At 39.5% G+C, this 26,959-nt stretch overlaps 4 protein-coding genes, 1 non-coding gene and 1 pseudogene across 6 annotated transcripts; 4 read left to right on the top strand and 2 right to left on the bottom strand.

Annotated features, from left to right (window-relative positions):
- Window positions 1-25: 25 nt before the first annotated feature.
- LOC126793012 (zinc finger CCCH domain-containing protein 44) lies at window positions 26-6,729 on the bottom strand. Its single transcript, XM_050519511.1, has 10 exons — window positions 6,117-6,729; window positions 5,804-5,883; window positions 5,520-5,704; window positions 4,341-5,220; window positions 4,124-4,251; window positions 3,802-3,861; window positions 3,667-3,717; window positions 3,448-3,518; window positions 3,104-3,252; window positions 26-2,995 (listed from the first exon to the last, which is right to left on the bottom strand). The coding sequence occupies exons 1-10, from the start codon at window positions 6,392-6,394 to the stop codon at window positions 147-149; spliced, it is 4,731 nt and encodes a 1,576-aa protein (XP_050375468.1). The 5' UTR covers window positions 6,395-6,729; the 3' UTR covers window positions 26-146.
- Window positions 6,730-11,278: 4,549 nt separating this feature from the next.
- On the top strand, window positions 11,279-14,791 carry LOC126793091 (PHAF1 protein At3g51130). 2 transcript variants are annotated; one of them, XM_050519523.1, is made up of 15 exons: window positions 11,283-11,491; window positions 11,701-11,783; window positions 11,913-11,987; window positions 12,139-12,206; window positions 12,288-12,393; window positions 12,512-12,572; window positions 12,659-12,825; window positions 12,936-12,998; window positions 13,103-13,150; window positions 13,230-13,343; window positions 13,429-13,528; window positions 13,613-13,686; window positions 14,114-14,218; window positions 14,414-14,478; window positions 14,607-14,791. In XM_050519523.1, exons 1-14 carry the CDS (start codon window positions 11,395-11,397, stop codon window positions 14,459-14,461), a joined length of 1,209 nt encoding a protein of 402 aa, XP_050375480.1. In that variant the 5' UTR covers window positions 11,283-11,394; the 3' UTR covers window positions 14,462-14,478; window positions 14,607-14,791. The 2 variants fall into 2 exon arrangements, with proteins under 2 accessions (XP_050375488.1, XP_050375480.1); XM_050519531.1 differs by lacking the exons at window positions 14,114-14,218; window positions 14,414-14,478; window positions 14,607-14,791 and adding an exon at window positions 13,836-13,947 and having other exon boundaries at window positions 11,279-11,491.
- A 763-nt stretch (window positions 14,792-15,554) lies between these two features.
- TRNAE-CUC (transfer RNA glutamic acid (anticodon CUC)) lies at window positions 15,555-15,627 on the bottom strand. The gene has a single exon. It is a non-coding gene; the product is annotated as a tRNA-Glu (tRNA).
- A 435-nt stretch (window positions 15,628-16,062) lies between these two features.
- LOC126793139 (protein CHAPERONE-LIKE PROTEIN OF POR1, chloroplastic) lies at window positions 16,063-17,848 on the top strand. The gene is made up of 4 exons (XM_050519585.1): window positions 16,063-16,214; window positions 16,319-16,425; window positions 16,761-17,205; window positions 17,474-17,848. The coding sequence occupies exons 1-4, from the start codon at window positions 16,063-16,065 to the stop codon at window positions 17,628-17,630; spliced, it is 861 nt and encodes a 286-aa protein (XP_050375542.1). The 3' UTR covers window positions 17,631-17,848.
- A 445-nt stretch (window positions 17,849-18,293) lies between these two features.
- LOC126800542 (AAA-ATPase At2g18193-like) lies at window positions 18,294-19,901 on the top strand (annotated as a pseudogene).
- A 4,396-nt stretch (window positions 19,902-24,297) lies between these two features.
- LOC126800534 (AAA-ATPase At2g18193-like) lies at window positions 24,298-25,998 on the top strand. The gene has a single exon (XM_050527914.1). It carries the CDS (start codon window positions 24,298-24,300, stop codon window positions 25,996-25,998), a length of 1,701 nt encoding a protein of 566 aa, XP_050383871.1.
- Window positions 25,999-26,959: the final 961 nt, after the last annotated feature.

Genomic DNA, 26,959 nt, shown 5'->3' with positions numbered 1-26,959 from the left:
AACATTCCGTGCAGTTTCTAACAAATCTTAGCGAAAGAATTATTATGCACCGAGCCAGATGACGGCTACTTATACATGTTAAATTACAGGAATTGGCATCAACAAATTCTCCTAATAAGTTTCTACTTGTTGTGGGAGACTCAAAATCATGATGGGTGCAAGTAAGTGCACGATCCTCCCTTTCTGCAATACCCGCTTTCGTAATATTTACAAACCCGCTGGCCTCGTGGAGGCTGCCCGAATGAACCTCCTCCATTCCGGTTACCATATAATGCCTGCCTGTCCCCTGCATACCTACCCTTGCCAAAACCTACATCCCTATTTGGAAAACTCCGGCCTCTCGGACCAGAGGATTTGTCTCCTCCGTGTCTTGACTGACCTTCCCACGTCCCTCCTCCGGCAGGGGCACTTGAATTTATGAATGTGTTTCCCTGTATTGTTCCCTGACCACCTCGCCAACCCACATTTGCATTTCCCGGGTCTGGTCCTCCCCAACCAATATTTGTACTTCCTCGGCCTTGTCCCCAGCCAGCATTTACATTTCCCTGAACTGCTTCACAACTGTTTTCCCTGCTTTCTAATCTAGATTTCCTAGGATTGTCTGCAGTAGACATGTCCCAACTTTCCTTGGATGGAGCAGTGATCGGGATTTCACCAGGTTCCAATTGGTCAGCTGAAACATTTGCCTCCGGTTGATTAACTGAAACACTAGGCTTTCTCTCCCCTTCATTGCTTTTGGATGAATGTATACCCGACATTTGCTGCAGATCATGCACATTTGTGCCCCCAGGGTCTGATCCTCCCCACTTGGCATTTATACTTCCCTGAACTGCTTCTGTACTGGCTTCTGTGCTTTCTAACCCAGCTTTCCATGGATTGTCTGTACTAGACATGTCCCAACATTCCTTGGATGGAGCAATCATTTGGATCTCACTGGCTTCCATTTGGTCAACTGAAACATTTACCTCCAGTTCTTTAACTGAAACATCACTAGGCTTTCCGTCTCCCTGGGCTCTTGTGGAAGAACGCACACCAGACCTTAGTTGTAGATCAAGAATGCTTGTCTGACATACCGCAAGTGGTTCCTCTGTCACCACCGCTTCAGACAGTAACTGTAAATCACATGTCGCGCTTAAAGCATCACCTTTTCCAGGTTCAGGTGCTGGGCTGAATCCTTCTACAGAACTTATACTATCATTTTTTGAACCCTCTATAAATTCCCCTCCACAATGCATGATTGATGTTGGGGTAGCCAAGCCGCACAGGGACTCCATAGCTTCAACTTCAGCCAGAAGATCTGAAACTGACTCATCAGCAGGTAAAGTGCAAAACTCATTGGTTTCAGTAAGAATTTCCGGCCAACTAGATGCATTGGAGGTGGGCTGGGATATGATGGGTTCCGTCATCTGACCACTCACGGAAACAGGAGTTGCAACAAAATTACTAGGTATCTCGCTTGGTTTAAGAGAAGATGCAGACACAAGACTGGAGTCCCATTCCTCAACAGATGGGTTGGCTGGGGTTGGGGAATACCCACCCCAATCACCAACTACTTTTTGAAGCTGCTCCCCACCACCAACTACATTAGAATCACTCCAGCTATGTCCTCCATCCTGAACAGGGAGATTTGAAGACAGAGATGGATTTTTTTCAGAAGCCTCACCTCGCACGTCTCCATTGCTTTGTTTCGAAGTGGGACTGGTAAAATCTGGAAAATCAAGTTCCCTCTCATCTTGTTCTGATGTCTCAAATGTTTTAGTCACAGGAACAAAGTCAGAGGTAAAATCACAGCCATTTGAAGGTGAAGGACTATTTGCAGGTGCGTGAGTCCAGTTTTGTGCAGAAGATTGCACCGACTGGCCCTCACTATCAGATTGGTTCTCATTACCCCGTGCATCATTCATTTGATCCTGAGTAGTCTTTCGCCAATCCATATTTCCATTCTTCTGGTTTGAGTTATTTTCAGTTGTACCCTCCCCTTCTTGGTGCAACAGGGTTGCATCTAATTTCACCGACAACACAGTCGAAGTTAGTGAACTACACTCTTGGGGATGATTGGACAAAGGAGAATCAATCTTCACTAAATCGCATCCTTGTAAATGGATTCCGGTCTGTTGTTCACTGTAATTGACAGCATCTGCAGGTGATCTGCTCCTAATAACTTCAGTACTACAAACATTACGGATTCCAGCTTGTTTCCCATTGGAATTGACATCATCTGCGAGTGTAATGCTCCTTAAAACTTCAGCACTACCACTATCTCCAGATTGTTTCTCATTCGAATTGACAGTGTCTGCAGCTATACTGTTCCTTACAACTTCAGTATTACCACTATTCTGCAAAGTTTGACCATCTTGCTTTGTGTTCCAGCTCTCTTCAACCTTTTTACCATCTATAGGAGTTGCATTCATACCTTTGTTGCATCTACCATCCAAGCCACTGTTTCTTTCATCCAAGGGAACTTCCAATCCTTGAGACTGTATGTTGCTTTCATTTGTCAACAACGGTTTTCTACAGTACTGCCCCTTCAATGCATCAGTCAAAAGGATGGAGTCATCCTCATTTATCCTCCATATTCTATGATCTGGAGGAAAGACTCCAGTTGTATTCCATTTACACAACTGTACCATAGCAAATGGTCCCTGGACTTTTCCAGTGGGGTCCCGGTAGAACCAAATCTTCTCCATTTGAAAACTCTCAATAGGTAAGTTTACCTTCATCACTGCAGAAAAGGACCCTGATGTATTTTCTGATCCAACCTCAGAAGCAATCTTAGATTCGATGGCTGACTCATTAGTCCTACCGCAGCGAACCAAACCAATGGCGCTAGCTTGGTTTGTTGTCGTATTCAATCCATTTATACCAAATGCTTCTCTAGCTTGATTTTTCAGTGTCTTGCTTCCACTTTTATTAGAAATACCACCTTCCATCCGTGGAGAGAAAGATACCCTTTCCTTTCTACCTGAGACGACTCTCCTTAATTTGACATTGCCATCTGCATATACATCACCAAAATTACCCCCATTAACATTTTCAAAAGTAGGAATGATCTTGAAAAGAAAAAGGATAAGTGTTCAATGTCTATCAAAGGAATGGTAGAGACCTTGCGTCAGGTCTTTTCCCCCACTGTCTTCAGGCACATAACTTGGATCCATTTTAGGATCACTGTGTACTTCAGGAATTTGATTTAGCCTGTGTTTACGCTCGTCCGGCGAGTCCAGAAGCTGTAGTTTCTCCACAAGCTCCCTCAGCGTACATTATGGTCAAGGAATACCCAATAAATCCACCAAAACATACCAGTAGGCAACATTAAAAAAAAAGGACCAGATAAACCTCTAACTTATGGTATTATGTTTCACAAGCAGAGAGTGCAATTGAATAATCAACAAAGTGCAAGTAATATCATGAGACATTAAAACCAAGATATTGGAGCAAGCAAAAGGATATTCCTTTCTGTGTCCATTTTCACTTGCACGGTCACGAAGGTGATTAAGCCGTAAAATCTCAGCTGCCAACTCCTAGATCAAGGAGGAAGACCATGTCAAATAATCAGTACATCTGCTTAAACTGGACAGCCATAATAATAATAATAATAATAATATATAATTAAACTCCAATCTTTCAAAGGAAAACAAAGGTACCCTTTGTTTAGTCCATGGAACTTACATCGTTTACTCTAAGTGTTCTAAGTGCCATTGCTTTATCCTGAATCTCTCCCTGCAATCAGGCAAAACTCCTTTGTCAAAGAAGTTACAAATAACTTTAACATAACATATCAGTGAACCTAAGAAAAAAACCTACCACTGTAAATCGTTTCATCAGCCCACATTTTATACTCTGACGTAACCGTTTGCATTCATCCTGCAAAGGATAAAATAAAACAACTGAATATAGGGAAAAGAAAAGGAGAGAAATTGCCTCCAGTTACACAGCAAACAAATTAAACATGTATACTTAACTCGAGAAAAAATATATATAAAAAAGAGTGTGCATGCTGCAATGCCTAGAACATCTTCAAACTTAAATTCTTAAAGCATTTGTTTAAATTCAGTATCAACTAAACGATGCTATATCAAGGTACACCATGCGGAGGCGGTAGAGAAGTAGGCGGAAAATTCGGTACCTCGGAGAACTCCTGATCAGAGATCTGATCAATTGGTAAGATCTCTTTCTTGTCCAAGTTTGAGATTTCAAGCTTCATGTCAGTTGTTCGAGTGCCAATCTTATAGCCTTCAGCAACCTTGTTGGTCCCTGCCCACAAAAATGTCAACTATGTAAATATGTAAAGTTTTAAGTGTAGTATATGAAACAATTGGAGCAGCAGCTGTTAGTACTTGTACCTATAACTGGCACAAGCCTATATGTATCGTGCTTTTGATCACTACTAGAAATTCTTATTCGCACAATTGAACCAACAACCCTTTCATGGAATTTATCAACATCATCAAGTAGAATTTCAAGCAAATTGCGCCGCAAGTAGATCAAATTGATGTTATGAACATCAATAGCTGCATATGCATCTAGATTAGTAGGGATTACCCTCTCATCAATCCTTTTGCGTGTTTTACGCCTCTTATCACTACACATCATCAATTGATTGTCATCATTCCCATCAATCTCCATCTCAGTAGCAACAGCATTAACAAATCCAGCACCAATATTATTTGCTTCTGTGGAACTTTCCTTTATTAGGTAGTGACATTCAAGAAGCTTCAACATTTCTGAATGACAGACACTTTCTTTCCCAAACAGATTTCTGAGCCTTGGATCACAAATGATTTGGCATTTTCGGTGAGGGTCACAAAGATTGTTTTTCTTTATGTACTCCAGCAAAAGTGCCTGGACATCAAACTGAGATAACACGGATACATCGCCATTTTTCATGTGAGCAACTAACTCCAAGAGCTCCTTCGTTGCCCAACTTGTGCCTTCAGGAAAAGACATCCCTTTTTCACCAATTCTAGGCTTTTTATTAGACCCATTGGAATTCAATGCTCCTAGGTCCACAGAAGAGTTGAGGGAACCTGAATCAATTGTCCTATGACCAACACAAATTTCATTCGAAGCTCCTCCCTGACAAGCCACAACAGCCTGTCTTTTATAAGGATTTTTAGCGTTAATGAGATCATCCAAAGTTAATGATAGTTGCCCTTTCAGAAGTATCCAGTACACCTTGAAGAGATACTCCCAGCTGCTTTTGTCATCAAAATCCACTTGAGCCTGCACATTTCATCAGAAAGGGAAAAAATATAAAAGTTGTGCCACCAAATGAAAAGCAAATAAATTCATTTTGTCTCCTAACAAACGCCAAAAAGGCGGAAATGTGCCTTTTTAACTGCAGCAGTATTTGAGAATGAATTTTTAATCGGGCACAGACGCAAAAACAGAAATATAGTAAAAACTCAAACATTATCCCCTAAAAAACTATTTTGCTCCTATACAATCCAAACACAACGGAACCGAGAATCCGCAACGCTTGGGAATAAACTATAAAAATGACGAAACATGTGCCAGCATACCGCTTCCTTATTCCCTTGCACATTTTCAATTAGCATTATAGTCCGCATACAAGTTCCACAGAATCCTTTGTTTCCTCGTACGCATTGGTAATCCGCGTCTTTAATACATCCCTTGCACAATGAATATGTACAAGTATAGCACATATAATGCGACGCCTTCTGACAGCTGCTGCATATATGCCAACCTGAAACGCATAATAACCGAAATCAATACACGAACACATCATTCAATAAGCATCTATAGTAACACAAAAGAGCAAGCCACAACTACAAACTCCACTTACCGCAATTCCATTTGGCCTTTGATTTGAAAAACGCCTCATCCCGCTTGATGCATGACGGGTGGTACGCCTTCGGACATCCCCTAACAAGCAGCAATGGCAGAGAAACATCGAAATTAAGCAATGCAAATGCTCATTAATGCCACATTAGGATCGAAAATCAAAATATAGAGCCCAATTATCAACCTAATCGCCGAAATGAACACCTCAGAATAACTAATAGTTCAGTAAATCACCGATTTACTATCCTTATAAGCTAAATTAAGTAAAATTTCAGCCCATATTGGACTAAATTTGACTAAGCCGGGATGCTCACCTCCGATCACAAAGCACTAAGCTCCCGCCGTCGAAGCAAATAAAGCAGACATCCTCCTCCTCGTTCTTTTTCCTCACCAGCGTGGCTTTAGCTCTTCCCTGCCCGCCCGGCCCCGGCGGCCGGCCCCGCCTCTTCTTCCCGACGCTACTCTTCGCCTCTTTGACCTCCGCCGCCACCTCAGCCATACTCACCTCCTTGTTAACAACCGCCGCAACAGCTCCGACGAGCTGAGAATCGTCGAGGTCGCCCATGGCTTGGCACTGACCGGCGCTCATCATCTCCGCCGCGCGTGGCGGCTCCCTCTGCTGCTCACCTAGCGCCGGCTTGTAGACCTGGACTTGCTGAAGCTCCACGAGGTGGAGAAAATGGAAGTGAAAAATCGGAATTGAAGAGAGAGAAACCCTAGCAGTTATGGGGACCGGATACAGAGCACATGGCGAAACGGACTAGTAGTAGAACTGGGTGGACATGTGGCAGAGCATTCGGGTCGGGTTAAAAAGGAGAGATGACTTTTGATTGTGTGGTATGGGAAGAAAGCAGAAGAAGAGAAAGAAGGAGGAGGAGACCACCACCGTCGCGATTGGATTTGGCGGATTTGGGTAGGCAAGTGATTATTTTGATTATTGATTAAGGGAAGAAAAAAAAAACAGGTTTGGTTTTTTTTTTTTAGAGAGAGAGAGGGGGGGGAGTTTGATATTCTTGATCGGTAATCTCTCTGGTTTCGACTTTCGAGCACCACGTGGTTAGTGGGCGATGAGGAAAGGTAAGACCGGGGAGGTGGGACCCGAGCTTTGAATTTCATGTTCAAACTTCTCAATGCGTGACACACACTGGTGTCGCTTGATGAAATATTTTTTGTTCTGATTCACCATGCTGATTTTTGAGTTTTTTTTTTCAAATATACGATGTATAGAAGGTTATTGATGTGAGGGAGACTTTCGTATTTGGCGTGTAAAAATACGCATATAATTGACAAGATTGTAAAGTATACTTACACCTACATGTGATAATTTCTAGTCTATATAAACAAAAACGGTTAAAGTTAAACTCTTAAAAACACAAATGTAATTTATATTACATGCAACCACATTCTTTCCGTATGTATACAAGAAGTATGTAAAAAAAAGTATACAAGAAGTATGTAAAAGACCCTTTAATGATCTATCATCATACAATAGCATGATTGGTTATCTTATCAATTTGTCATAATGATCAAGCAATTTAATATAAGCATATTTTATAGTAATTGTTCAACAAAAAATAAACGTTCTTATATATCTCACATGCAAATGCGACTAACATAAATGTAAATTTTCATGTGGAAATTTATATTTGAGAGTTGTGTGATAGTTACGTGTCCATCCTAAGTCTTTAAGGGTCGAGATTGTGGGTATGCACTGACGATAGTGGTGTAGTGTAATCAAGCTCTCACCATAACTTTTTTAACAAAAAAAAGGCGACTAACATAACTAAACTAACTAAGGTAGTTGTGTATGTGCTCGTCAATGCGTACTAACTTAACTAGATAAATATGACAGTCATCTATTGATTGTTTTATTTCTATTCATGTTCATGTGATGGGAACATCGCATGTGGTGGGCAAGTATTACACACAACATAAGAGCTCTTTTATTTCGACCATAGGAGTAATGTTTGATGCTCGTGAGTGGTTGAGGTTGTGGTCCTTTGAAGAAATATCTGCATCCATTATATTTAATACGAGGAAATAAATTTGATGCTTTTATAAATGTTAAAAGAAGATGCATACATAACAAAACTAGAAGCAACAAAGCGAGAAACGTGAAGCGTGAAGCTAGCTAGAAAATTGTTACACATAGGTGTTTTGTTGCATTAGAAAAAGGCACCGTATTGTGTCACTTAATTTGCATCACCCATTGCAAGCGAAAATATGTGCACCTATACAACCATAAACCAAAAAACTCTATCGCATTACTTTAAACATTCTTATCTCATTTCACACATTTTACATCAAACAATAAATTTACTTATAACTTACTTTTTAAACTATAAATATCATATGAGCCTTCGTAGATTCACAAGTACATACCACTCACTTTCAGTGATGAATATTTCTGGATCTGGTATATGAAAAATTAGACGAGCAAATCCATATATATAGAACAAGGACGTTTTCATGTATTCGATGGTAACATGGTTTGGTCTCGATTGATGTTGTTAGAGCCAAATGAAAATGCTATTAATAAAAGTCAAAAGACATTTTTGTCTACCGTGGTGGTGACTGTGTGAACTGCACCCGACACGTAAATGGTATAAATGGGGGTGATGCTTTGTATTTAAAATATTAAACCCGCCGGAGACTTTTGACCCGTCATTACTTTATGCGCCATTTGATTGATTAATCTGTTTGCTAGTTGGGTGGTTTGGTGACTTTGGTCCATGCTTAGTTATGTTGTTTTTGATATTTGTACATTGTGACCGACCGTGACATTATCTGAATATCTTCTACAGTTCTTCTCCACTTTCTGATGTGCAATTTGGTTACCGGGGTCAAATCCTTGCGTGGTGGTCCATTTCAACTTTTCAAGCAACCAGAGATATAACATTACTTCTAAGTTGTCACACTCGTGTTTATTTGATAAAATGTGACTGAACATAGTGTGACACATGTTACCTCCTTAACGTTTTCTTTCTTATTGCAATTGAATATTTTGTTTATTTTCATAATTTGTACCGTTTAGTTACTGATTCCGCACATTAACGTGATTTTTATAAGAGCATTATATTAGACATTAAGTTAAAAAAGATTTACAACATCAATAAACCACACACTTTTAAGTTATAAATTTTTGTGTCCTATTGTAACATAACATGATAAAATCATAAAAGAAAGAGCAGTGGAAGGTAACATACGTATGAAAATTACAAAAAAAAAAATCAATTTTTTGTTCGTCCAGCTATCAGCGTACGAGAAGTGTATGTACATTTTAATGGCCTCCAGGATGAGGAATTTTTCAGTACTCCCCAATAACTACATGACAATGTCCAATAATCATTCATTCCAATTACAATTTGACACGTATGATTTAAAAAGAAAAATCATATTTTAATTATTTTATCAAATACTATTTTGGGTTTATTTCTAAAACCCTACACCTTACCCTATAATACCCTAAACCCTAAATCTGAAATCATAGTTCAAAATCATCAATACACATGATGGTCATTTCACAAATAATAAAAATATGTAAAATTATAATTTTAGTGTAATAAACTTACGTGTCAAAATATAACAGGTGAAGAGGACCACTGGACATTGACACGTGGTTCTATTGGAGGATTGAAAAATTTCTCCTCCATGACTCGATCATTATCACTAAAGAGGAATATTTGTAATCAAGCTGTTAATAAATGATAGGTCGAGTATTAGTGAGGACTATGTGATACCTCAATTTTTGAACTAGTATTTCATTCGTCATGGCAAAAACTTACAACTTAGGAAATTTTTTATGTTGTTTGTCAACTGCCAACAAATACGATAAGTTCCTTTTTAAAATTTAGCGGCCACAACAATTCACAAAAAGAGAGGCATGAAAGTTGACGATATAGATAAAAAGGTGAAGGAAGAGGAAACGAACAACTGAAGTACGATATAATATGTAATATTTTGTTGTTGGAATGTTTTATCCATTCATTTCGTAAAATACATATTTGTCGAGTTTAGTAAACCTACCCGACTTGTGGTTAACACGACATCTTTCACCATTTATGTTAACACTCACCTACACACGAAGTATGTAGGATTTTGTTTTTCTTTTGTCAGAAGTGTGTAAGTAGTGGGGGTATGGAAGTTACTGAGATAACTTCTACCCACTTTTTTTTATTTTTTATTTACATTTATCATTTTTTAAATTACTGTTATATCCTTTTATATAATTGATTTTAAAATAATTTATATATAGTCTAGGGTTATTAATGTTTTTTTTTCACATGTGTTTTGGTTGACAAAACATGTTTGTTTTATTAATAATATAATATAGATAAATGAGGCCAAATATGAGGATAAATAAATAAACCAATTACGATATTGATGATAAGACAACGAAATTTGGTGACATTTATAATACTCTTAGAATCAATTCAGTATTTTACTTGACATCCAAGGTTGGAGTTCAAATTCATTCTTCATCTTTTTGATTGGAATCTCTCATGAAATTTGTAGCAAAAGTATGAGGTAAGTTAGAAATAGACAAATTTAGGATCCAAAAGTTTTCTAGGCCATTGTTAAGGACACAATTTTTTTTTAGGTTTGGAACCTAGTGGAGGCTCATCCTCACACATTTTTTTTTTCAATAAAAACATATAATAGAAATGATATAAATCCGAATTTTCGTGATTTGAAAACAACAAGCATAAATATGGTTTTTGATCACAGAATGTATTTCATACAATTCAATGTAGAACACCGGCCATCATTTCGATAGTTAAGAAATACATTTCCCAAACAAAAAAAAAGTCTTTGATCATGAATAAAATGTGTCTGACAGTAAAGGCATAAACTTGATAACTATATATTATTGAATAAGTTATAGTATAAAATCCAAGTCAAATATCACAAAATAATCGATCTTAAATAGAAAGAATGTCACATAAATTAACTTGGGTAGTTGGGTTACTAGTTAAGATTCAATACTTGCAAGCTAAGTGTTCAGACGTCTAAGCTAATTGAATATACAAAGCTAAAACCAACCAATTACAACAGCAAAAACCAGAACAATAATAAGAACAAATAGTGAGATGGAAAATAAGATATTGCCCAAATTGGTATCTAATCACCGAGCAGAATCATAATAGGAGTGTGAGACGCTTAAGAGGATATGAGGCAGAGTTGGGTTCTTCTGCCAAGAAGAAGTGGATCGGAGTTCGTCATTGAGTTTTGCTTAGATTTAAAATCAACGATCTAGCCAAATTTTTTTTTTGTATGAGTTGCTGTTTTGTATACATACCTAGTTTTTTTTTTTGTCAAAATGTCTAGGAGTTATAGCCCAAGCGGCCCTTCACATGGTCCGCCCCCCACAATTCAACCCACACAGTGCCGGAGGTTTCGTGCGCAAAGAGGTTAGAGCAATTTTCACAGCTAAGCCATATTCCTTGGGGGAGTATTTAAACACTCAACAAACACCCACCGTGGCGTTTCATTCCCGAAACTAACGGACTCTATCATCATCATCATCATCATCATCATCGTCTTCATCTCTTTCTTCTTCCCTAATTCTTAAACCGACCTCCCCCAAACACTATGATGCAGAGGCCACATCGACGCTGCGAGGGCACCGCCATGGGCGCCATCGTCCTCGATCTTCGTCCCGGCTTCGGAATCGGTCCTTTCTCCCTCGGTAATATCATTTTACTCCTATCGCTCGTCAATTTAGTTTCATTTTACCCTAGGCGGTGAGTATTATTGCTTCTTGGAATTGGAATTACCTTCGATCGCAGTTAATTTCAGGCTGGATTTAATTCTCTGTCAAGAAATGTGAATTTGAAGTTATTGGTTAAAAGTTGAGCTAGGTTTCGGAGCTGATGCGATTGATATTTGTGGTGTCAGGAATGCCGATATGCGAAGCGTTTGCGCAGATAGAGCAGCAGCCTACCATCTATGACGTTGTGCATGTCAAGTATTATGATGAGGTTTGATCAGTTTATTGAAGTTGTATATATATATATATATATATATATATATATATATGTCATTTCTATATGAATTTAGGCATATATAAACTGTGGTGAAGTTTTGTTACTGCGATTGTTTGTGTGCAGGAGCCTCTGAAGTTGGACATTGTTATCAGCTTTCCTGATCATGGTTTCCATCTGCGATTCGATCCTTGGTCACAGGTTTTGTCTTTTCACTTGCCTTCTGATATGGTTTCTTTTTGCGCTTGTTTAGATTTCTTTGTGCATTGGAAGTTTATATATACTCTGTAGGGAATGTTTTTACTCTTGACCTTGCAACTCGTAATAGATTAATACCTAACATTTGTCACAGAGGCTCCGTCTTGTTGAAATCTTTGACATAAAGCGGCTTCAGATGCGATATCACACATCTTTGATTGGGTGGGTTACTTTCTTCTTGCTTTGGGTGTACAGTTATATTTAGCATGATGTATATGATTGAACTTCATGTCTACTTTTAAGGGGGCCATCCACTCTGGCAACTTTTGTTGCTGTATACGCCCTGTTTGGGCCAACATTTCCTGGAATTTATGATAAAGATAGAGGTGTTTACAATCTGTTTTACCCAGTACGTAATCAAATACCTTTTCTTCATTTTTCATTGTGTTTACATCTCCTCACATGTTTGTCTTACGAGCTGGAATCTGTTTTGTGTTTCTAATCTTCTACCAACCATGTCTGCGTAGGGGCTTTCCTTTGCTTTTCCAATCCCGGGCCAGTATACAGATTGCGTTCATGATAGAGAAGGTACTCCATTGACGTTGTTTACTTCTTTTGCTGTAAAGAATTTGCAAGTTCCAATTACTTAATGTTATTTTCTTGGACTATGGAAGCTGAACTACCTCTAGAGTTCCCCGATGGAACAACACCAGTTACTTGCCGTGTATCCATATACGATAGCTCTACTGATAAAAAAGTTGGTGTTGGATCCTTGATGGATAAGGCTTCCGTTCCTCCATTACCTATTGACAGCGTCTATATGGAAGAGGTGCATGTCAAGGTTTGACTCTTTCTCACTCGTCCCTGGTTCATTTCAGATTTCGAGTATGACAATAGCACAATGGCTCAGAATCATAGAGATTTTAATTTAATTCCATTGTTTATATTCAGCTAGCAGAGGAACTGCACTTCTCTGTTAGGGGCCAAAACATTCCTTTTGGTGCATCACCTCAGGCAAGCATTAGTTAAGCTTTTGTATAAACTTATTGCTTGGAATCTTTTGTTGCTGTTTTTTTGTTATTTATATGCATTTCCTCATGGTAACCTCTTTTCTACAGGATGTTTGGACTGAATTGGGTCGTCCTTGTGGCATACATCAAAAGCAGGTATTGCTGATGTGGTGTCTAAGCATGCTAAGTTTAGATTTTTTCATTTTTCTTATTGGTGATTCTGTTGGGTGTATAGGTAGACCAAATGGTTATTCATTCTGGCTCAGATCCTCGCCCACGGACAACACTGTGTGGTGATTACTTCTACAATTACTTTATGCGTGGTTTGGACATTTTGTTTGATGGACAGGTAACTGACTTTCCTTCAGGTGGCGTTATACGTTTGCATGGGTTATTCTCAAAAGTTCTCAGATCTTCATTTTTTTTGTATTCAGACTCACAAAGTCAAGAAGTTTGTTCTGCATACAAACTATCCTGGTCATGCTGATTTCAATTCGTATATAAAGTGCAACTTTGTCATCTTTGCTTCAGAGTGTAAGTTCTATCATAATCTATATTCTTGAAGAATCTTGTTGGACCTATCGACTCATAGTGATAACCAATATTTTCATTTTGCAGTTGGGGGGTCTTTTCAGGAGGTAAATAACTGCAAACATAGGATTACACCAAGCACAAAGTGGGAACATGTGAAGGTAAAATTGTCATTCACTATAGGTGACTTTATCTAGAATTGTTTGTATCTAAGAAATGTTAGAAAACTTAGAATCATTGAGTGAATTGATTTGGATATCTTTATACCATAGTGCATGATGTTACATCACCCTGTTTTGAAATGGTATAGTGAAGTGCATGGGGTTAAACCCCGTCCCCCATCCCCTGAAAAAAAGAAAAAGAAAAAAAGAATCCATTGCTGATCGCTTCATCTGTTTCTTGGCCCCAATGAAGAAGGGTGAGAGATCTAGGTTCTTATCATATCTCAAGCAGTTACATTTGCGTATTGTTCTGTTGTTTCCTGAAATTAAACTGCCTCCTCATAGTCCTGTTCATATCCATGTTTGGATCTGTCCTTGATATTTTAAATGAATGAGACTACATTAGTAACTAAATTATTCTTTGCAGGAAATTCTTGGGGACTGTGGGCGAGCTGCCATCCAGACACAAGGTTCTACAAGCAATCCGTTTGGATCCACTTTTGTATATGGTTATCAAAACATTGCATTTGAGGTGAGTTGAGCACTCAATTCATCTGGTTTATGTTGTCAATACCCATTCCCCAGCGTAGAAAACAAAGTTAGCACGTCAATCACTTTCTATGTTAACTTTCGAGTCTTTGTAGTATATTGACTTGTTAGCTGATTTTACTAGGCAGTACGGCTGTTTATTAGATTGTTAATGAAATATTATGCTTAATATTTGCAGGTGATGAAGAACGGTTATATTGCAACAGTGACGCTCTTTCAGTCATGATGGTGATACATTGTGTGGTATGTTGCACATTCTTCTAAGCAATATCATCCGTTCCTTCTACAATGTTCTATATTCCATATGATGCATCATCTATGAAGCTTACTTCAGAAGTGTATTGATTTGTTATGATTTTTGCTTGTGGCAGTTGGGATGATGATGGTGGATGGAAGTGGCTTGGAATTTACATAGTTTCTGAAATCATCAGCCACTCTTTCTAGACATGCTAGGGAGTGTCAATAAATGTACAGTTATGTAGTTACTTGTACAGTTTAATCCGTACTACCGACCTTGTAGTTTCTGTAAATGTTAATGGAAGTTTGTTTACTATAATGCATTGTGTTGATGGTATACAGCCAATCGCTTAGTTACTTCTTGCAACTAAGTTGCAGCAACTTATACAGTGTCACATTGTCCGCAACTCCAGCTCCTGTATTTGCACCTGTTCATCGTTTGGCATGGCAATCTGTCCCAATTGATGACTTCAGTAGATTCAGCTTGAAGACGAAAAGATTAATGTGATGAACTGGAGCAATAGTTATAATTCTTTCCATTGGTAAGGCAGTGATGCAAAATCATAGATAAGGCATGCCGAGATATTTGTAATGTAATGTTTGTTTAACTGATAAAATCAGTATTTAGAGCACTTTGTAACCGGGAGGGATCCAAGATTTAATAATAGTGTGCTAAGTTAGGGCGAAGCAAAAAAATTTTCTTTAAGGACTTCATAGCAGAACAATGATAATTTCAACATGGAAATGATAACTTGCGCCTGTTAGAACAAGATAGAAGACTTAAATTCAAGTTAAAAGAATTATCATATGTACTTTGTGTTGACATGGAAACTTAAAAAAATAGAGTAAATACACTCAGAAAAAAGAGAGTAAATAAACCCAGAAATAACAGAACAAATGAACTCAATTTTTCTTGGACATCAATAATTGATATATACTTAATTTTTTCACTCAAAAAAAAATGAGGTGGACTAAGCAAACCATAGCCCATCCCTAGATCTGTGCCTGCCTTTTAAGTCTTTGATGATACAGTACTTTATACAAAGTCTAAAAGAAAAAAAAATTTACCAAAAGAAAAAATATTCCGTTGCCGGGACTTGAACCCGGGTCTTTCGGGTGAGAGCCGAATATCCTGACCAACTAGACTACAACGGAGTTGATATTTATGAATAACTTCAAGGTATTAATCTAAACATCAAGTAGAGTTGTTACCGTCTTTGGTTTTGGCAGCAAAAGGAGGGTTTACACTAGAGAGTAGAGTGTTCTAGTGTTGGTCTTCCTCTTTTCTATGCGTCTCTCTCATATCCATTGGAGACGACGACGCCTGCCCCCAAAACCCATTAGCGCTCTCTCTTCACCATCTCTCTTCAGGTACCCTCTTCTCTTCTCTCTCTCTCTCTGTTCGACCCTATGATTTCTTTCGCTTTTGATTATTATCCAGTCTGTGAACTCCAGATTGATTTAAAAAACAAATAACAATAGAATCAACTCCGCCAACTGCCCCAACACCCATAATTCACTTTCTCATGATACTGACGTACTGATTTTGCAATTTCCTTACTTTGGCTCGTTTAACTTTGTTCCACAGAGATGAGTTCTGTAGCGGGACTAACTGTTAGTCCCTCCAGATGCTACTTTCAAGTTCCCTTCGGCATTCCTGCTTCTCAGTGCCGGAGAGTTTCCATCCTCTCTCCTGGTGCTTGGAAGCCCGCAGGGAACAATGTGCCCCTTCGTGTCGAAATGTAGAGCTCTTTCCTGCTATTGTTCTGTCGAAATTGGTCTTTGTTTGTTGCATTTTGCTTGTTTGGTTTATTTCTGTGTGTTTTGTGTTTGGGATTGGAAGCAGGAGTTATTGGGCTGGCGTTACTCAAAGGTTGAACGTGAGGAGAGCTCATGTGATCAAGTGTGCCATGGATGCTTCCTTTGGTGATATGCCAGATAAAAAACCTGCTGGTAATTTTTGCCTTATTGTATTTAGGGTGATTTTGCTCTCTTGTTGATAACTTGATATACTGTTGTGTTGTGCTGAATGATTCTGTTTGGCCCTTCTGTTGATGCACATTCCAAAGCTTAAGTTTTCGTGAGTTTAAACTATTTAATTATCCCGTCCTATGTTAATCGTGGTACTCTTGGTGTCTTATGACTGAGGAACTCCTTTACTTCTGTTATGATGGATTTTATCTTGATATATGATTATTTGGCTGATTTTTTATGTTAGATACTGTTGTTAAACTGGCACATTTAGCTCTCTGAATTTTCTCTTCTTAACGATCTTTTTGCAAGTAAAGCTATCTTTCCTAGGATTAATGTGACGGACCCATACAAACGGCTTGGGATAAGCAGGGAGGCTTCTGATGCTGAAATTCAGAGTGCAAGGAACTTCCTTGTCCAACAATATCAAGGTCACGAACCAAGTGTAGAAGCAATTGAATCAGCGCATACCACAATAATCTACCAGCAGCTTTATGCTAGGAAGAACCCGAGGATTGACTATAAGAAAAAGTTCAAGGCAGTCAGTCAGTCCCGTGTTGTGCAGGCTGTGAGAAGTAGGTTCCGCACTCCTGCCATAAAGTTCATCGTAAAAACTTCCATTGCTTTTCTAGTGCTCGCAGCCCTCACTTTTCTATTCCCAACGGAAGAAGGTCCAACCCTGCAAGTGGCCATTTCTTTGTTGGCCACCATATATTTCATACATGAAAGATTGCAGAGTAAATGGCGAGCTTTTCTCTATAGGTATGTAAATAAGTCCTGTAGATTCCGTGTTAATCTTCCATTCAGTATTTCAGGACAAAGTTAATCTTATGTAAGAACATCATGAAAGCTTAACAGCTTTTGTAAGGACCCAATACAAGGTTTATCAATAATGTTCCAGAGTACAGCTAAACAATTTTATAATGATCACCACATCTCTTCTGTCCAAACTGGGGTTGTCTTTATTTTCTAAGTTAAACATGTCATTAACGGTCTAAAACATTGGATAATCTTTTTGTCTTTGATGCAGTGTTGGAGCGTTTGTTTTTTCATGGCTACTGGGAACCTTCTTGATGGTAGCTGTGATTCCACCGATACCTTTCATTAAAGGACTAAGGAGTTTTGAGGTGATAACTTCACTCATAACTTATGTGCTACTCTGGGTCGCATCTACTTATCTGAAGTAGTAGCTGCTTTCGTTATGATAAACCTCAATTTTGTTGGAATTTTAAATCACATAATGTCTTGGAGATTTAGTTTATGCAGAGTTCATTTTAGTGACACTGCTGCTTCTGGGTCTTGTCTTAGTGAGCTTCCTAGTTTAGGGAGAATGTGTTCTTTTTAGGAGAAAAGGTGTAAAATTATATGGAAGACAAGACCGATCTAATCAATTTTCATTTTCTAATTTCTATCATTTCTTTTTGATAATGGGTATTATCAATTATTGCCTTCTTTTTTGTGAATCCGAGACAGTTATACTAGTTTTTCTTAAATCATTTTTTGTTTGTTATTTCCACGCTAAAAACCTAAGTAGCGTTTTAAAATCTAAACGAAGCTGTATCTGGGAATTAATGATCAAACCAATTCTAGTAAAGTGATCCTTAAAACTAGCGAAGTAATTATTACCATAGTACCGTCATCCTTGAAAATATGTTTTGGAAGATCTACTACCAAATTGGTGTTGGAGACCATGAATCTCCCGAAAGATTTACTTGATAAATGTGGCGTGTCATAAAACTGAAATCTTAGGAAGGACATGAAGATACCCTTATACCCTGATCCTGAGATAGATTCTCAGATCTGTATATAAGGTGAAAACATCTCCAACAGCAACGTTTCCTGCAGTAACCATGTCCTCAACCTTGTTCTCTGCCTATGCTTGGCTGGATTCATCATGTTGTCCCGCACCATAGCAAATCAACTCATCCCTAGGCAGGTCCGACCATACTTGTACTCAATTTTCCCGCGCTACATCTGAAACTCTTTCCCCTCTCACCTGACCGTGGTAATCAATGAGTATTCCGGCCTGCCACACAACCAAGTCTTTGAAGCTGCAGAAATCTACGTCCCAACGAAGATTGGTCCCTCCAATGACCATCTCCAAGCCGGAAAAACTCCTCGACAGAAAAGCATCCAACTTGCCATGGAAAAGGATCAAGAAGTCGGAGACACCTTCAAAAACATCAAACTCAGCTGGCTTTACTCGTGCGTCGAACTTTCCAACAAGAGCAACTACCCTGGAGGTCATTCGGGGGGTATGCAAAACTGCAAAAGTGTCATTTTGAGCTGACGTTCGACAAGGAGCGTGCAGCAAAAGTAATCGAGTCTTATTTGCCATATGTGCTCAAACAGGCAAAAGCTATCAAAGAAAAGGAAAACATTGTGAAGCTTTACACCCGACGTGGTAATGGAGACTATGTTTATAATGGTGGTGGTGATGGCATGGAGTTGGGTATATGGCGTTCAATAATTATGGAGCACCCAGCTACTTTTGATACGTTGGCGATGGAGCCCGAGATGAAGAGAACAATCATAGAGGATCTGAATAGGTTTGTGAGGAGGAAGAATTTTTATAGGAAGGTTGGGAAGTCTTGGAAAAGGGGTTACTTGTGGCATGGTCCACCTGGTACCGGCAAATCCAGCTTGGTTGCTGCCATGGCTAGTTATCTCAAGTTTGATGTTTATGATTTGAAGCTTGCTTCTGTCCGTGGAAACTCCCAATTGAGGAATGTGTTACTATCTACTACTAACCGTTCAATCTTGGTGATCGAGGATATCGATTGCAGCGTGGATTTTCAAACCCAGGACGTGGAACTGAATCCCCTCGATCCTTATTCCGGGTTCTACCAACAGAGAATGCAAGCTGAAAAAGTTACTAATATGTTGAAGCTCTAAAATACCATTAACAAAAGGCCCTAATGAATGTTTGAATGATATAATTAATGTGCTATGTTCTGATATCTTTGTTGCAGATAACACTGTCCGGATTACTGAACTTCATAGATGGTTTGTGGTCTAGCTGTGGAGACGAGAGAATCATAGTGTTCACAACCAACCATTAGCTTATGCTAGACCCTGCGTTGTTGCGCCCTGGTCGAATGGACTTGCACATTCACTTGCCATATTGTACTCCGAGGGGGTTCAAAACCTTGGCCTCTAACTACCTTGGCATTCAAGAAAGCGACTCCCATCCACTGTGTGATGAAGTTGAAGGCTTGATGGAGACGACAGATGTGACACCTGCAGAGGTCGCTGAGGAGCTAATGAAGAGTGATGATGCTGATGTTGCTCTTCAAGGCGTTGTCAATTTCCTCAGACGTAAGAAGTCTGAGAGAGAAGAGGTGACAGAGAATAAAGAAGAAAGACGTTGGATGATGTGGCAAGTTCCCAAATATCATGAACAAAAACGTGAGTATTGTTCCAGTTCGGACAATGACAATGCTCCTGATACATATTAGTCTTGCATGTATTCTTCTACTTCGATCGTTTACTTTAAAAGACTCGCATATATATGGTCCTCTGAATTGAGTTTAGTTGAAATATTATTGCTATTGCTTAATAATTCATACACAGGTTCTACTTGATTATATAGACTAATTCTATCACTATTCTTCCACTAATTACTCTGTGATTCACGGAGGGAATCACGAGCCGTGATTCCCGACCGAATTCACGCCGACACTCCCCCCAAGTTGGTGCATACATATCAACCATGCCCAACTTGCTAAGTGAATCATAAAAGGTCTTTTTAGACACTCCTTTTGCGAGCATATCGGCAAGTTGCTCTTCTGTAGAAACAAAATGAAAACTGATGATCTTCGCGTCTAGCTTCTCTTTTATAAAGTGACGATCAACCTCCACATGTTTTGTACGATCATGTTGCACATGATTATGAGAAATATCAATGGCTGCCTTGTTGTCACAGTACATATGCATAGCACATTTAGGCTTAATACCCAAATCTTGTAGCAAACTTCTAAGCCATACAATTCGCACACTCCCTGAGCCATACCTCTGTATTCTGCTTCAGCACTAGATCGTGCTACCACATTTTGTTTCTTACTCTTCCATGTAACAAGATTACCCCCAACAAAGGTAAAGTACCCTGATGTGGATCTCCGATCTGTGATATTTCCAGCCTAGTCTGCATCTGTGAAGCCACAAATTTCGAGGATATTATTGTGATTAGAGAACATTACTCCTCTCCCCCGGAGCTGATTTTAAGTACCTCAAACTCCTTACAACAGCATCCATGTGGTCCTCACTGGGATTATGTATGAACTGACTCACTACACTCACTGCATACGCAACATCTGGTCTGGTATGTGATAGATAAATTAGGCGTCTAACTAGCCTCTGATAACGAGTTTTTTCAGTAGGGACTTGATCTAGGTACTCTGCTAACCGATGGTTCTGCTCAATAGGAGTATCAATGGGAGTGCAGTCCAACATACTTGTCTTTGTTAGAAGATCAAGAATGTACTTCCTCTGACAAAGATAGATACCTTCATTTTCCCGGGCTACTTCAATGCCTAAGAAGTACTTGAGTGTACCTAGATCATTCATCTCAAACTCTTTGGCAAGCTGTTTATGTAATCTATCCACCTCAACAGTATCATTCCCAGTAACTACCATATCATCAACATATATAATTAAGGTTGTTACCTTTTGTTGTTGATGTTTGAGAAATAACGTGTGGTCTGAATTACTCTGTTTGTAGCCAATTTTCCTCATGAATTGTGAGAATCTTCCAAACCAAGCACGAGGTGACTGTTTAAGACCATATAAAGACTTTCTCAATTTGCATACAGAGGTAGTTGGAGAAGTGGCCACATATCCAGGCGGAAGATTCATGTATACTTCCTCTGTTAGTTCTCCATGAAGGAATGCATTTTTAACATCAAACTGCCTAAGTGGCCAGTTCAAGTTAGCAACGACAGAGAGCAATACCCAAATAATATTTATTTTTGTAACAGGTGCAAATGTCTTATCATAGTCTATGCCATATGTTTGGGTGAACCCCTTTGCTACTAGTCGTGCTTTATACCGGCTTACTGACCCATCTGGATTATGCTTCACTATAAACACCCAACGACATCCTACAGTCTTCTTGCCATATGGTGGAGGTACAAGCTCCCAAGTATTGTTCTTTTGTAATGCTTCCATCTCTTCCTCCATTGCTTTCCTCCATTTTCGATCTCCCAATGCATCCTGCACTTTGTTAGGTACTGATACAGTAGATATTTGATTCACAAATGACTCATATGACTTATATAATCTTTTGGTAGATATAAAATTTGCCAAATGATACTTGGCTTTAGTCTGAAGGGTAGGTTCATATTGTTTTGTTGGTTGCCCCAGAGTAGACCTATTTGGCAAAACATATTGTCTACTATGACTAACCTCATATGAGTGATCTTCTGTACCAGAAGAGCATTGGTCAGGGGTATAAACAGTTGTATGGGAGACATGAGGGGGAGTTGTGTTATCATCTTCTGGTGCTTGAATCTCTCGAGTGACGACCTCCGGTGGTGCCTGTGTAGCTGTCACATTGGTAATCTCAACAGAACCTGTTACCATATCGACTGGCTTACTTGTCTCCCCTTCTCCATGATACAGCTCTTCAAAATATGAATTCTCCCACTGAAGAGCAGTATCAGAAGAGGTAAAATAACTCATGTTCTAAAAAAAGGTAACATCCATAATGACATAGTACTTCCGGGTAGGGGGATGATAGCACCGGCGACTGAGGAGCGGCAAGCGACGTCGGGGCGGGGAGACAGCAGCAGCGGCGGAGAGAGCAAGAGCGGCGGAGAGAGGACGACGTCGGGTCGAGCTGCGTCGGAGAGCAGCAGAGGAGTTCGGCGACGTCGGGCTTGGCTCAGGTGAACGGCGACGTCGGGCTTGGCTCAGGTGAACGGCGACGTCGGGCTTGGCTCAGGTGAACGGCGACGTCGGGCTTGGCTCAGGTGAACGGCGACGTCGGGCTTGGCTCAGGTGAACGGCGACGTCGGGGAGCGCCGGAAGGCAGCGGTGAGGGAGCGCCGGAGGGGAGGAGGCAGCGGTGTAACCGGCCGAAAAAAAACGGGAAAAATACCCAGAAAAAAAAAACAGAACACGGAGGCTCTGATACCAAGTTGAAAGATTATTACTATTGCTTAATAATTCATACACAGGTTCTACTTGATTATATAAGCTAATTCTACCACTAATTACTCCGTGATTCATGGAAGGAATCACGGGCCGTGAATCCTGGCCGAATTCACGCCAACAAATTTTCTTTATGGTCGATGGATATAGATTGAAGAAGATTAATAAGGAATACAATCTTAAACCAAGATCTCTCTCATGCATGTACCAACAACCCCATACCCGTATGGCTTCAATTATTAGTTAATTTAATCAAACTTTTTTTTCTTGAAACGTAATTAAACATTGTTAATTAGTAAGACTGTGTGCGTGGGAAGCATCATATTAACACATATATGTACAAGTCTTTTTTTTTTTTGGCAAAAAAACCTGATCTCCTATGTCTGATAAATTCCAACAAAGAGGATAAATAAAATCTCAATCCGGCATGTGTACACCTACACATGCAAAAACATAGATATAAAAACCCTATCAAATAGCAAACCCTCAGCGCGGGATGAAGCTGGTAGCATTGGCACACAGTTGTGAGATACCAAGAATAGAAAAAATAGACATCTCGTGATGCTTCTTAAAATGATGAAAAGAATGCAAAGCAGACTCTCTGAACAATTCCAAAAGATGACGTTGGGCTTCCAACATATTAAAAATCTTACCTTCGAAACGCACCAGATTTCTAGTGATCTAAATAAACCAAATTAGATTACAAGAGACTAGAAACTAAAGTTGACGTTTAGGTTTTGGGAACGCTGAAACACCAACACCATTAAACACTTCATCAATGGTACCCCAAGGCGAGAATGAATGAGAAAATAGAAGGCAAACCCATTTCCATAAAGCCACAATTTCAGAACAATGTAAAAGAAGATGTGTACCCGATTTTGCATGACTTCCACAAAAGGAGCAACGAGATGGAAGTGAAAAACCTCGCCGTTGTAAAGCATCATCAAAATTCTTGAGAAGGAGTGCGGCCATAAAAGAGAGTCAGATGTGTCTGCATCAGGCAGAGCAACGCGTTCAATTTTTTCTGCTGCTTGAGAGAATGAAAAAATAAAATCTGCTGGGAGAACCCAATGAGAATCAACAATAACATCATTCATCTTAGCATGAAGTGGAATAGAGCCACTTACTCCAACACTAGTAGCAAAAGGCTCACCCAACCAATTATCTTGCCAAAAAGATATCCTCTTACCATCACCAACACTTCAATGTAAAGAATTCAAAAACATTGGCCAAACTTTTTTGAGACTGAACCAGACTAAAGATCTCTTGTAAGACTTTATAAGTTAGAAATCATCTTTCAAAAAACGAGCTCTAAGCAAAATAGAGACTGGAGAGGAAGATGAGAGTATCTCCCAACATCTTATTCAAATTGACCCATGGCAAATCACTCGAGTTTCTGTTAAACTGTATGATTGATCAGGATTGGTTAATGCCGAAAGGGGGAAAATGATCAAAGAGAGCTTAGTTGAGCTAATTTATAGACTTCATTAATCCGTTTGTTATGTAGAATTTCATAAGATACTTCAACTTGACTTGTATAATTAAGACTCCACAACCAGGCAGTCCTTATTTCATTTAAATTTGTGTTCTTTTCGGTTTTTGTTTCCTAGCCGATTTCTCAATATAAACATCGGCCTTCTCCATCTGTAGAGTTATTAACAAACCAAAAGCATCGCCCTGTTCCCTAAGCAAAGGCTGTCGAAGATGGCTTATCAGAATTTGCAAGCATTGATGCCCACAACAATGTCATCCTTTTTCTCGGCCTATGCCCCCTATGCTGGTTACGTGTTCATGCTTCAGGCATCATTCAAATGCTTAAAATCAAGCATCAACCACCTCCTAGACTCTGAAGCTAATCACATAACTCTCCTCATCGACAGTTGTGGCCAACGCCGCTCCTCATCCGTAACGGCTCAGCGTAACCAACTCTATGATGCTGCTGAGGTCTACCTCACCTTCAAGATCAGTCCGAAAACCCTAGTTTTCCAAACCACCAAAACACCTGACCAAAAGACCCCCAGACTTGCTGTTACCACCTCTCAAGAAATCAACGACACTTTCGAAAACATTAAAGTGAAGTGGCGCATGATCTTCCCTTCCGATGATGACCAGGAATGTGGCGATGGTGAAGACCATCACCACAGTACTGATCAGCGTCCCCGCATTGAGCTAACATTCCACAAGAAATACAAAGACAAGGTGATGGACTCGTACATCCCTTATGTGTTGGCTCAGGCTGCAGACAAGGGTCTGAAGTTTTATAGTTACAACGTTAAACGTTCCATTCACAACACCGCTACTACTCGTGGCAATTGGAGTTGCCTAGATCTTGAACACCCTGCTACTTTTGAGACAATAGCGATGGAGCCGGAGTTGAAGAGGATGATCATAGAGGATTTGGACAAGTTTGTCAAGGGGAGGGAGTTCTATAAGAGAGTAGGCAAACCTTGGAAGAGAGGTTACTTGTTGTATGGTCCACCCGGTACCGGAAAGTCCAGCTTGGTTGCAGCCATGGCTAATCATCTCCGTTTTAATGTTTACGACTTGGAACTAACAAGTATTTCCAGCAATGACGAGTTGAGGAAAGCCTTGATGTCTACTACAAATCGTTCTATTGTGGTGTTTGAGGATATTGATTGCAGCAAGGGATCCGTAAACCGGGAATCAGCAGAGAAGAAGCTTATGGTTTCCGAAGCCAAATTTACGCTCTCTGGTCTACTGAATATTGTCGATGGTCTCTGGTCAGGGTGTGGAGATGAGAGGATTATCGTGTTCACCACCAACCACAAGGAGCGGATAGACCCTGCATTGTTGAGGCCGGGTCGAATGGACATGCACATTAATATGTCGTATTGCACTCCAAGAGGGTTTGAGACCTTAGCCTCAAACTACCTCGGCATTCAGGACACCAGGGAACATCACCTGTGTCAAGAAATTGAAGGTTTGATGCAGAGCACAAACATCACCCCTGCAGAGGTTTGCGAGGAGCTTATGCGAAATGGGGGTGATGGTCATGATGCTGATCATGCTCTTGAAGGTGTTGTCAATTTACTTAAACGCAAGAGGGCCGAGAGCAAAGTAATAGTGATCGCGGATGAAGGGAACAAGGACACTGAAATTCCAAAAGCAAAGAGGCAGAAAACAGAGATTGAAATTCCAAAAGCAACGGGGCAGCAAATAGAGATGACTGAAATTCCCATTGCAAAGAGGCAGAAAACAGAGATTGAAATTCCAAAAGCAACGAGGCAGCAAATAGAGATTACTGAAATTCCAAAAGCAAAGAGTCAGAGAATCACTGATACACCAAAGCCAAGAACAACTGATAACAACATGACCAAATTTTTTAGAAAGCTGGGGAAGAGATTTGGTATCTCTCAAGTTGGAAGTGGAAAACGAAGAAGATAGGGTTGGCCATGAGGACTGAATCAAGTTCTGAAATGGGGGTTAAAGAAACAGGGAATGCAAAGAGGCAGAAACCAGATAACAATGCGTCTGAAATTTTCAAGAATACGTAAAATTGGTAGTTTTTTTTTTTTGAGAAACTTTTTTTTTTTAGTTTAGTTTAGTTCTAGTTTGAAGTGTGTTCGTACAGTATTTGTTAAAGCTCAAGCTCAACCACCTTATAAGTAGACATGTCGGATAGTCCGAGTCAGTTTCTACCAACTTTGGCTCACGAACTGTTAGTTTTTTTTATAGGATTAGGAGATCTGTATTTGGAAATTGGGAGATTGGGGTTTACTGTTTAGGTAAACTTTATTGAAGGTTCTCAACTGTAACGACCCCAAAATTTCGAGCTTAAAAACTCAAAATTCTAAAGTCGTTAAACACAAAATAATCTCAATGAAATCGAAATCATTAAAATGTCACAGCGGATCAATTTTGAGTTCTCAATACAACTCAGACAAACCAATTATTACAACACAAATTTATAATCCATACATGAATGGAAATATAATAATCCTCACAATCACTCACAAATCTCACAAATAAAACCACACCAATTCTCACACACAAATCCACGCTAAAAACCTCACCACAAGTAGGATACGAACGACTTCGAGCCTCCGGAGTCGTCGCTCGATCTCCACTAATCAGCACCTGCGGAATTATCCCCTACACCATCAAATTGGTGCACCGGGATTGTAAACACAAACCCGGTAAGCTTATAGCTCGTATGAGTAAAATCAAAATATAATTCGCATATCAAAATATACGAAAAATCACAAATCAACAAATATAAATGCCCTCATGAGTCAATGGACAGCCCATCTGGTTGTCCCAAAGGAATATGAAATGAAACACTCATGAGAAAATTAAGTAACCCTTCTGGTTACCCAAATGCATTTATAATACGGGTACCAAGAAC

The sequence above is a fragment of the Argentina anserina genome, chromosome 1 (genome assembly GCF_933775445.1).
Source record: "Argentina anserina chromosome 1, drPotAnse1.1, whole genome shotgun sequence".
NCBI lineage: Eukaryota > Viridiplantae > Streptophyta > Magnoliopsida > Rosales > Rosaceae > Argentina > Argentina anserina.
The sequence above is the reverse complement of the archived record's forward strand: the minus strand, read 5'-3'. Positions and strand labels throughout refer to the sequence as shown.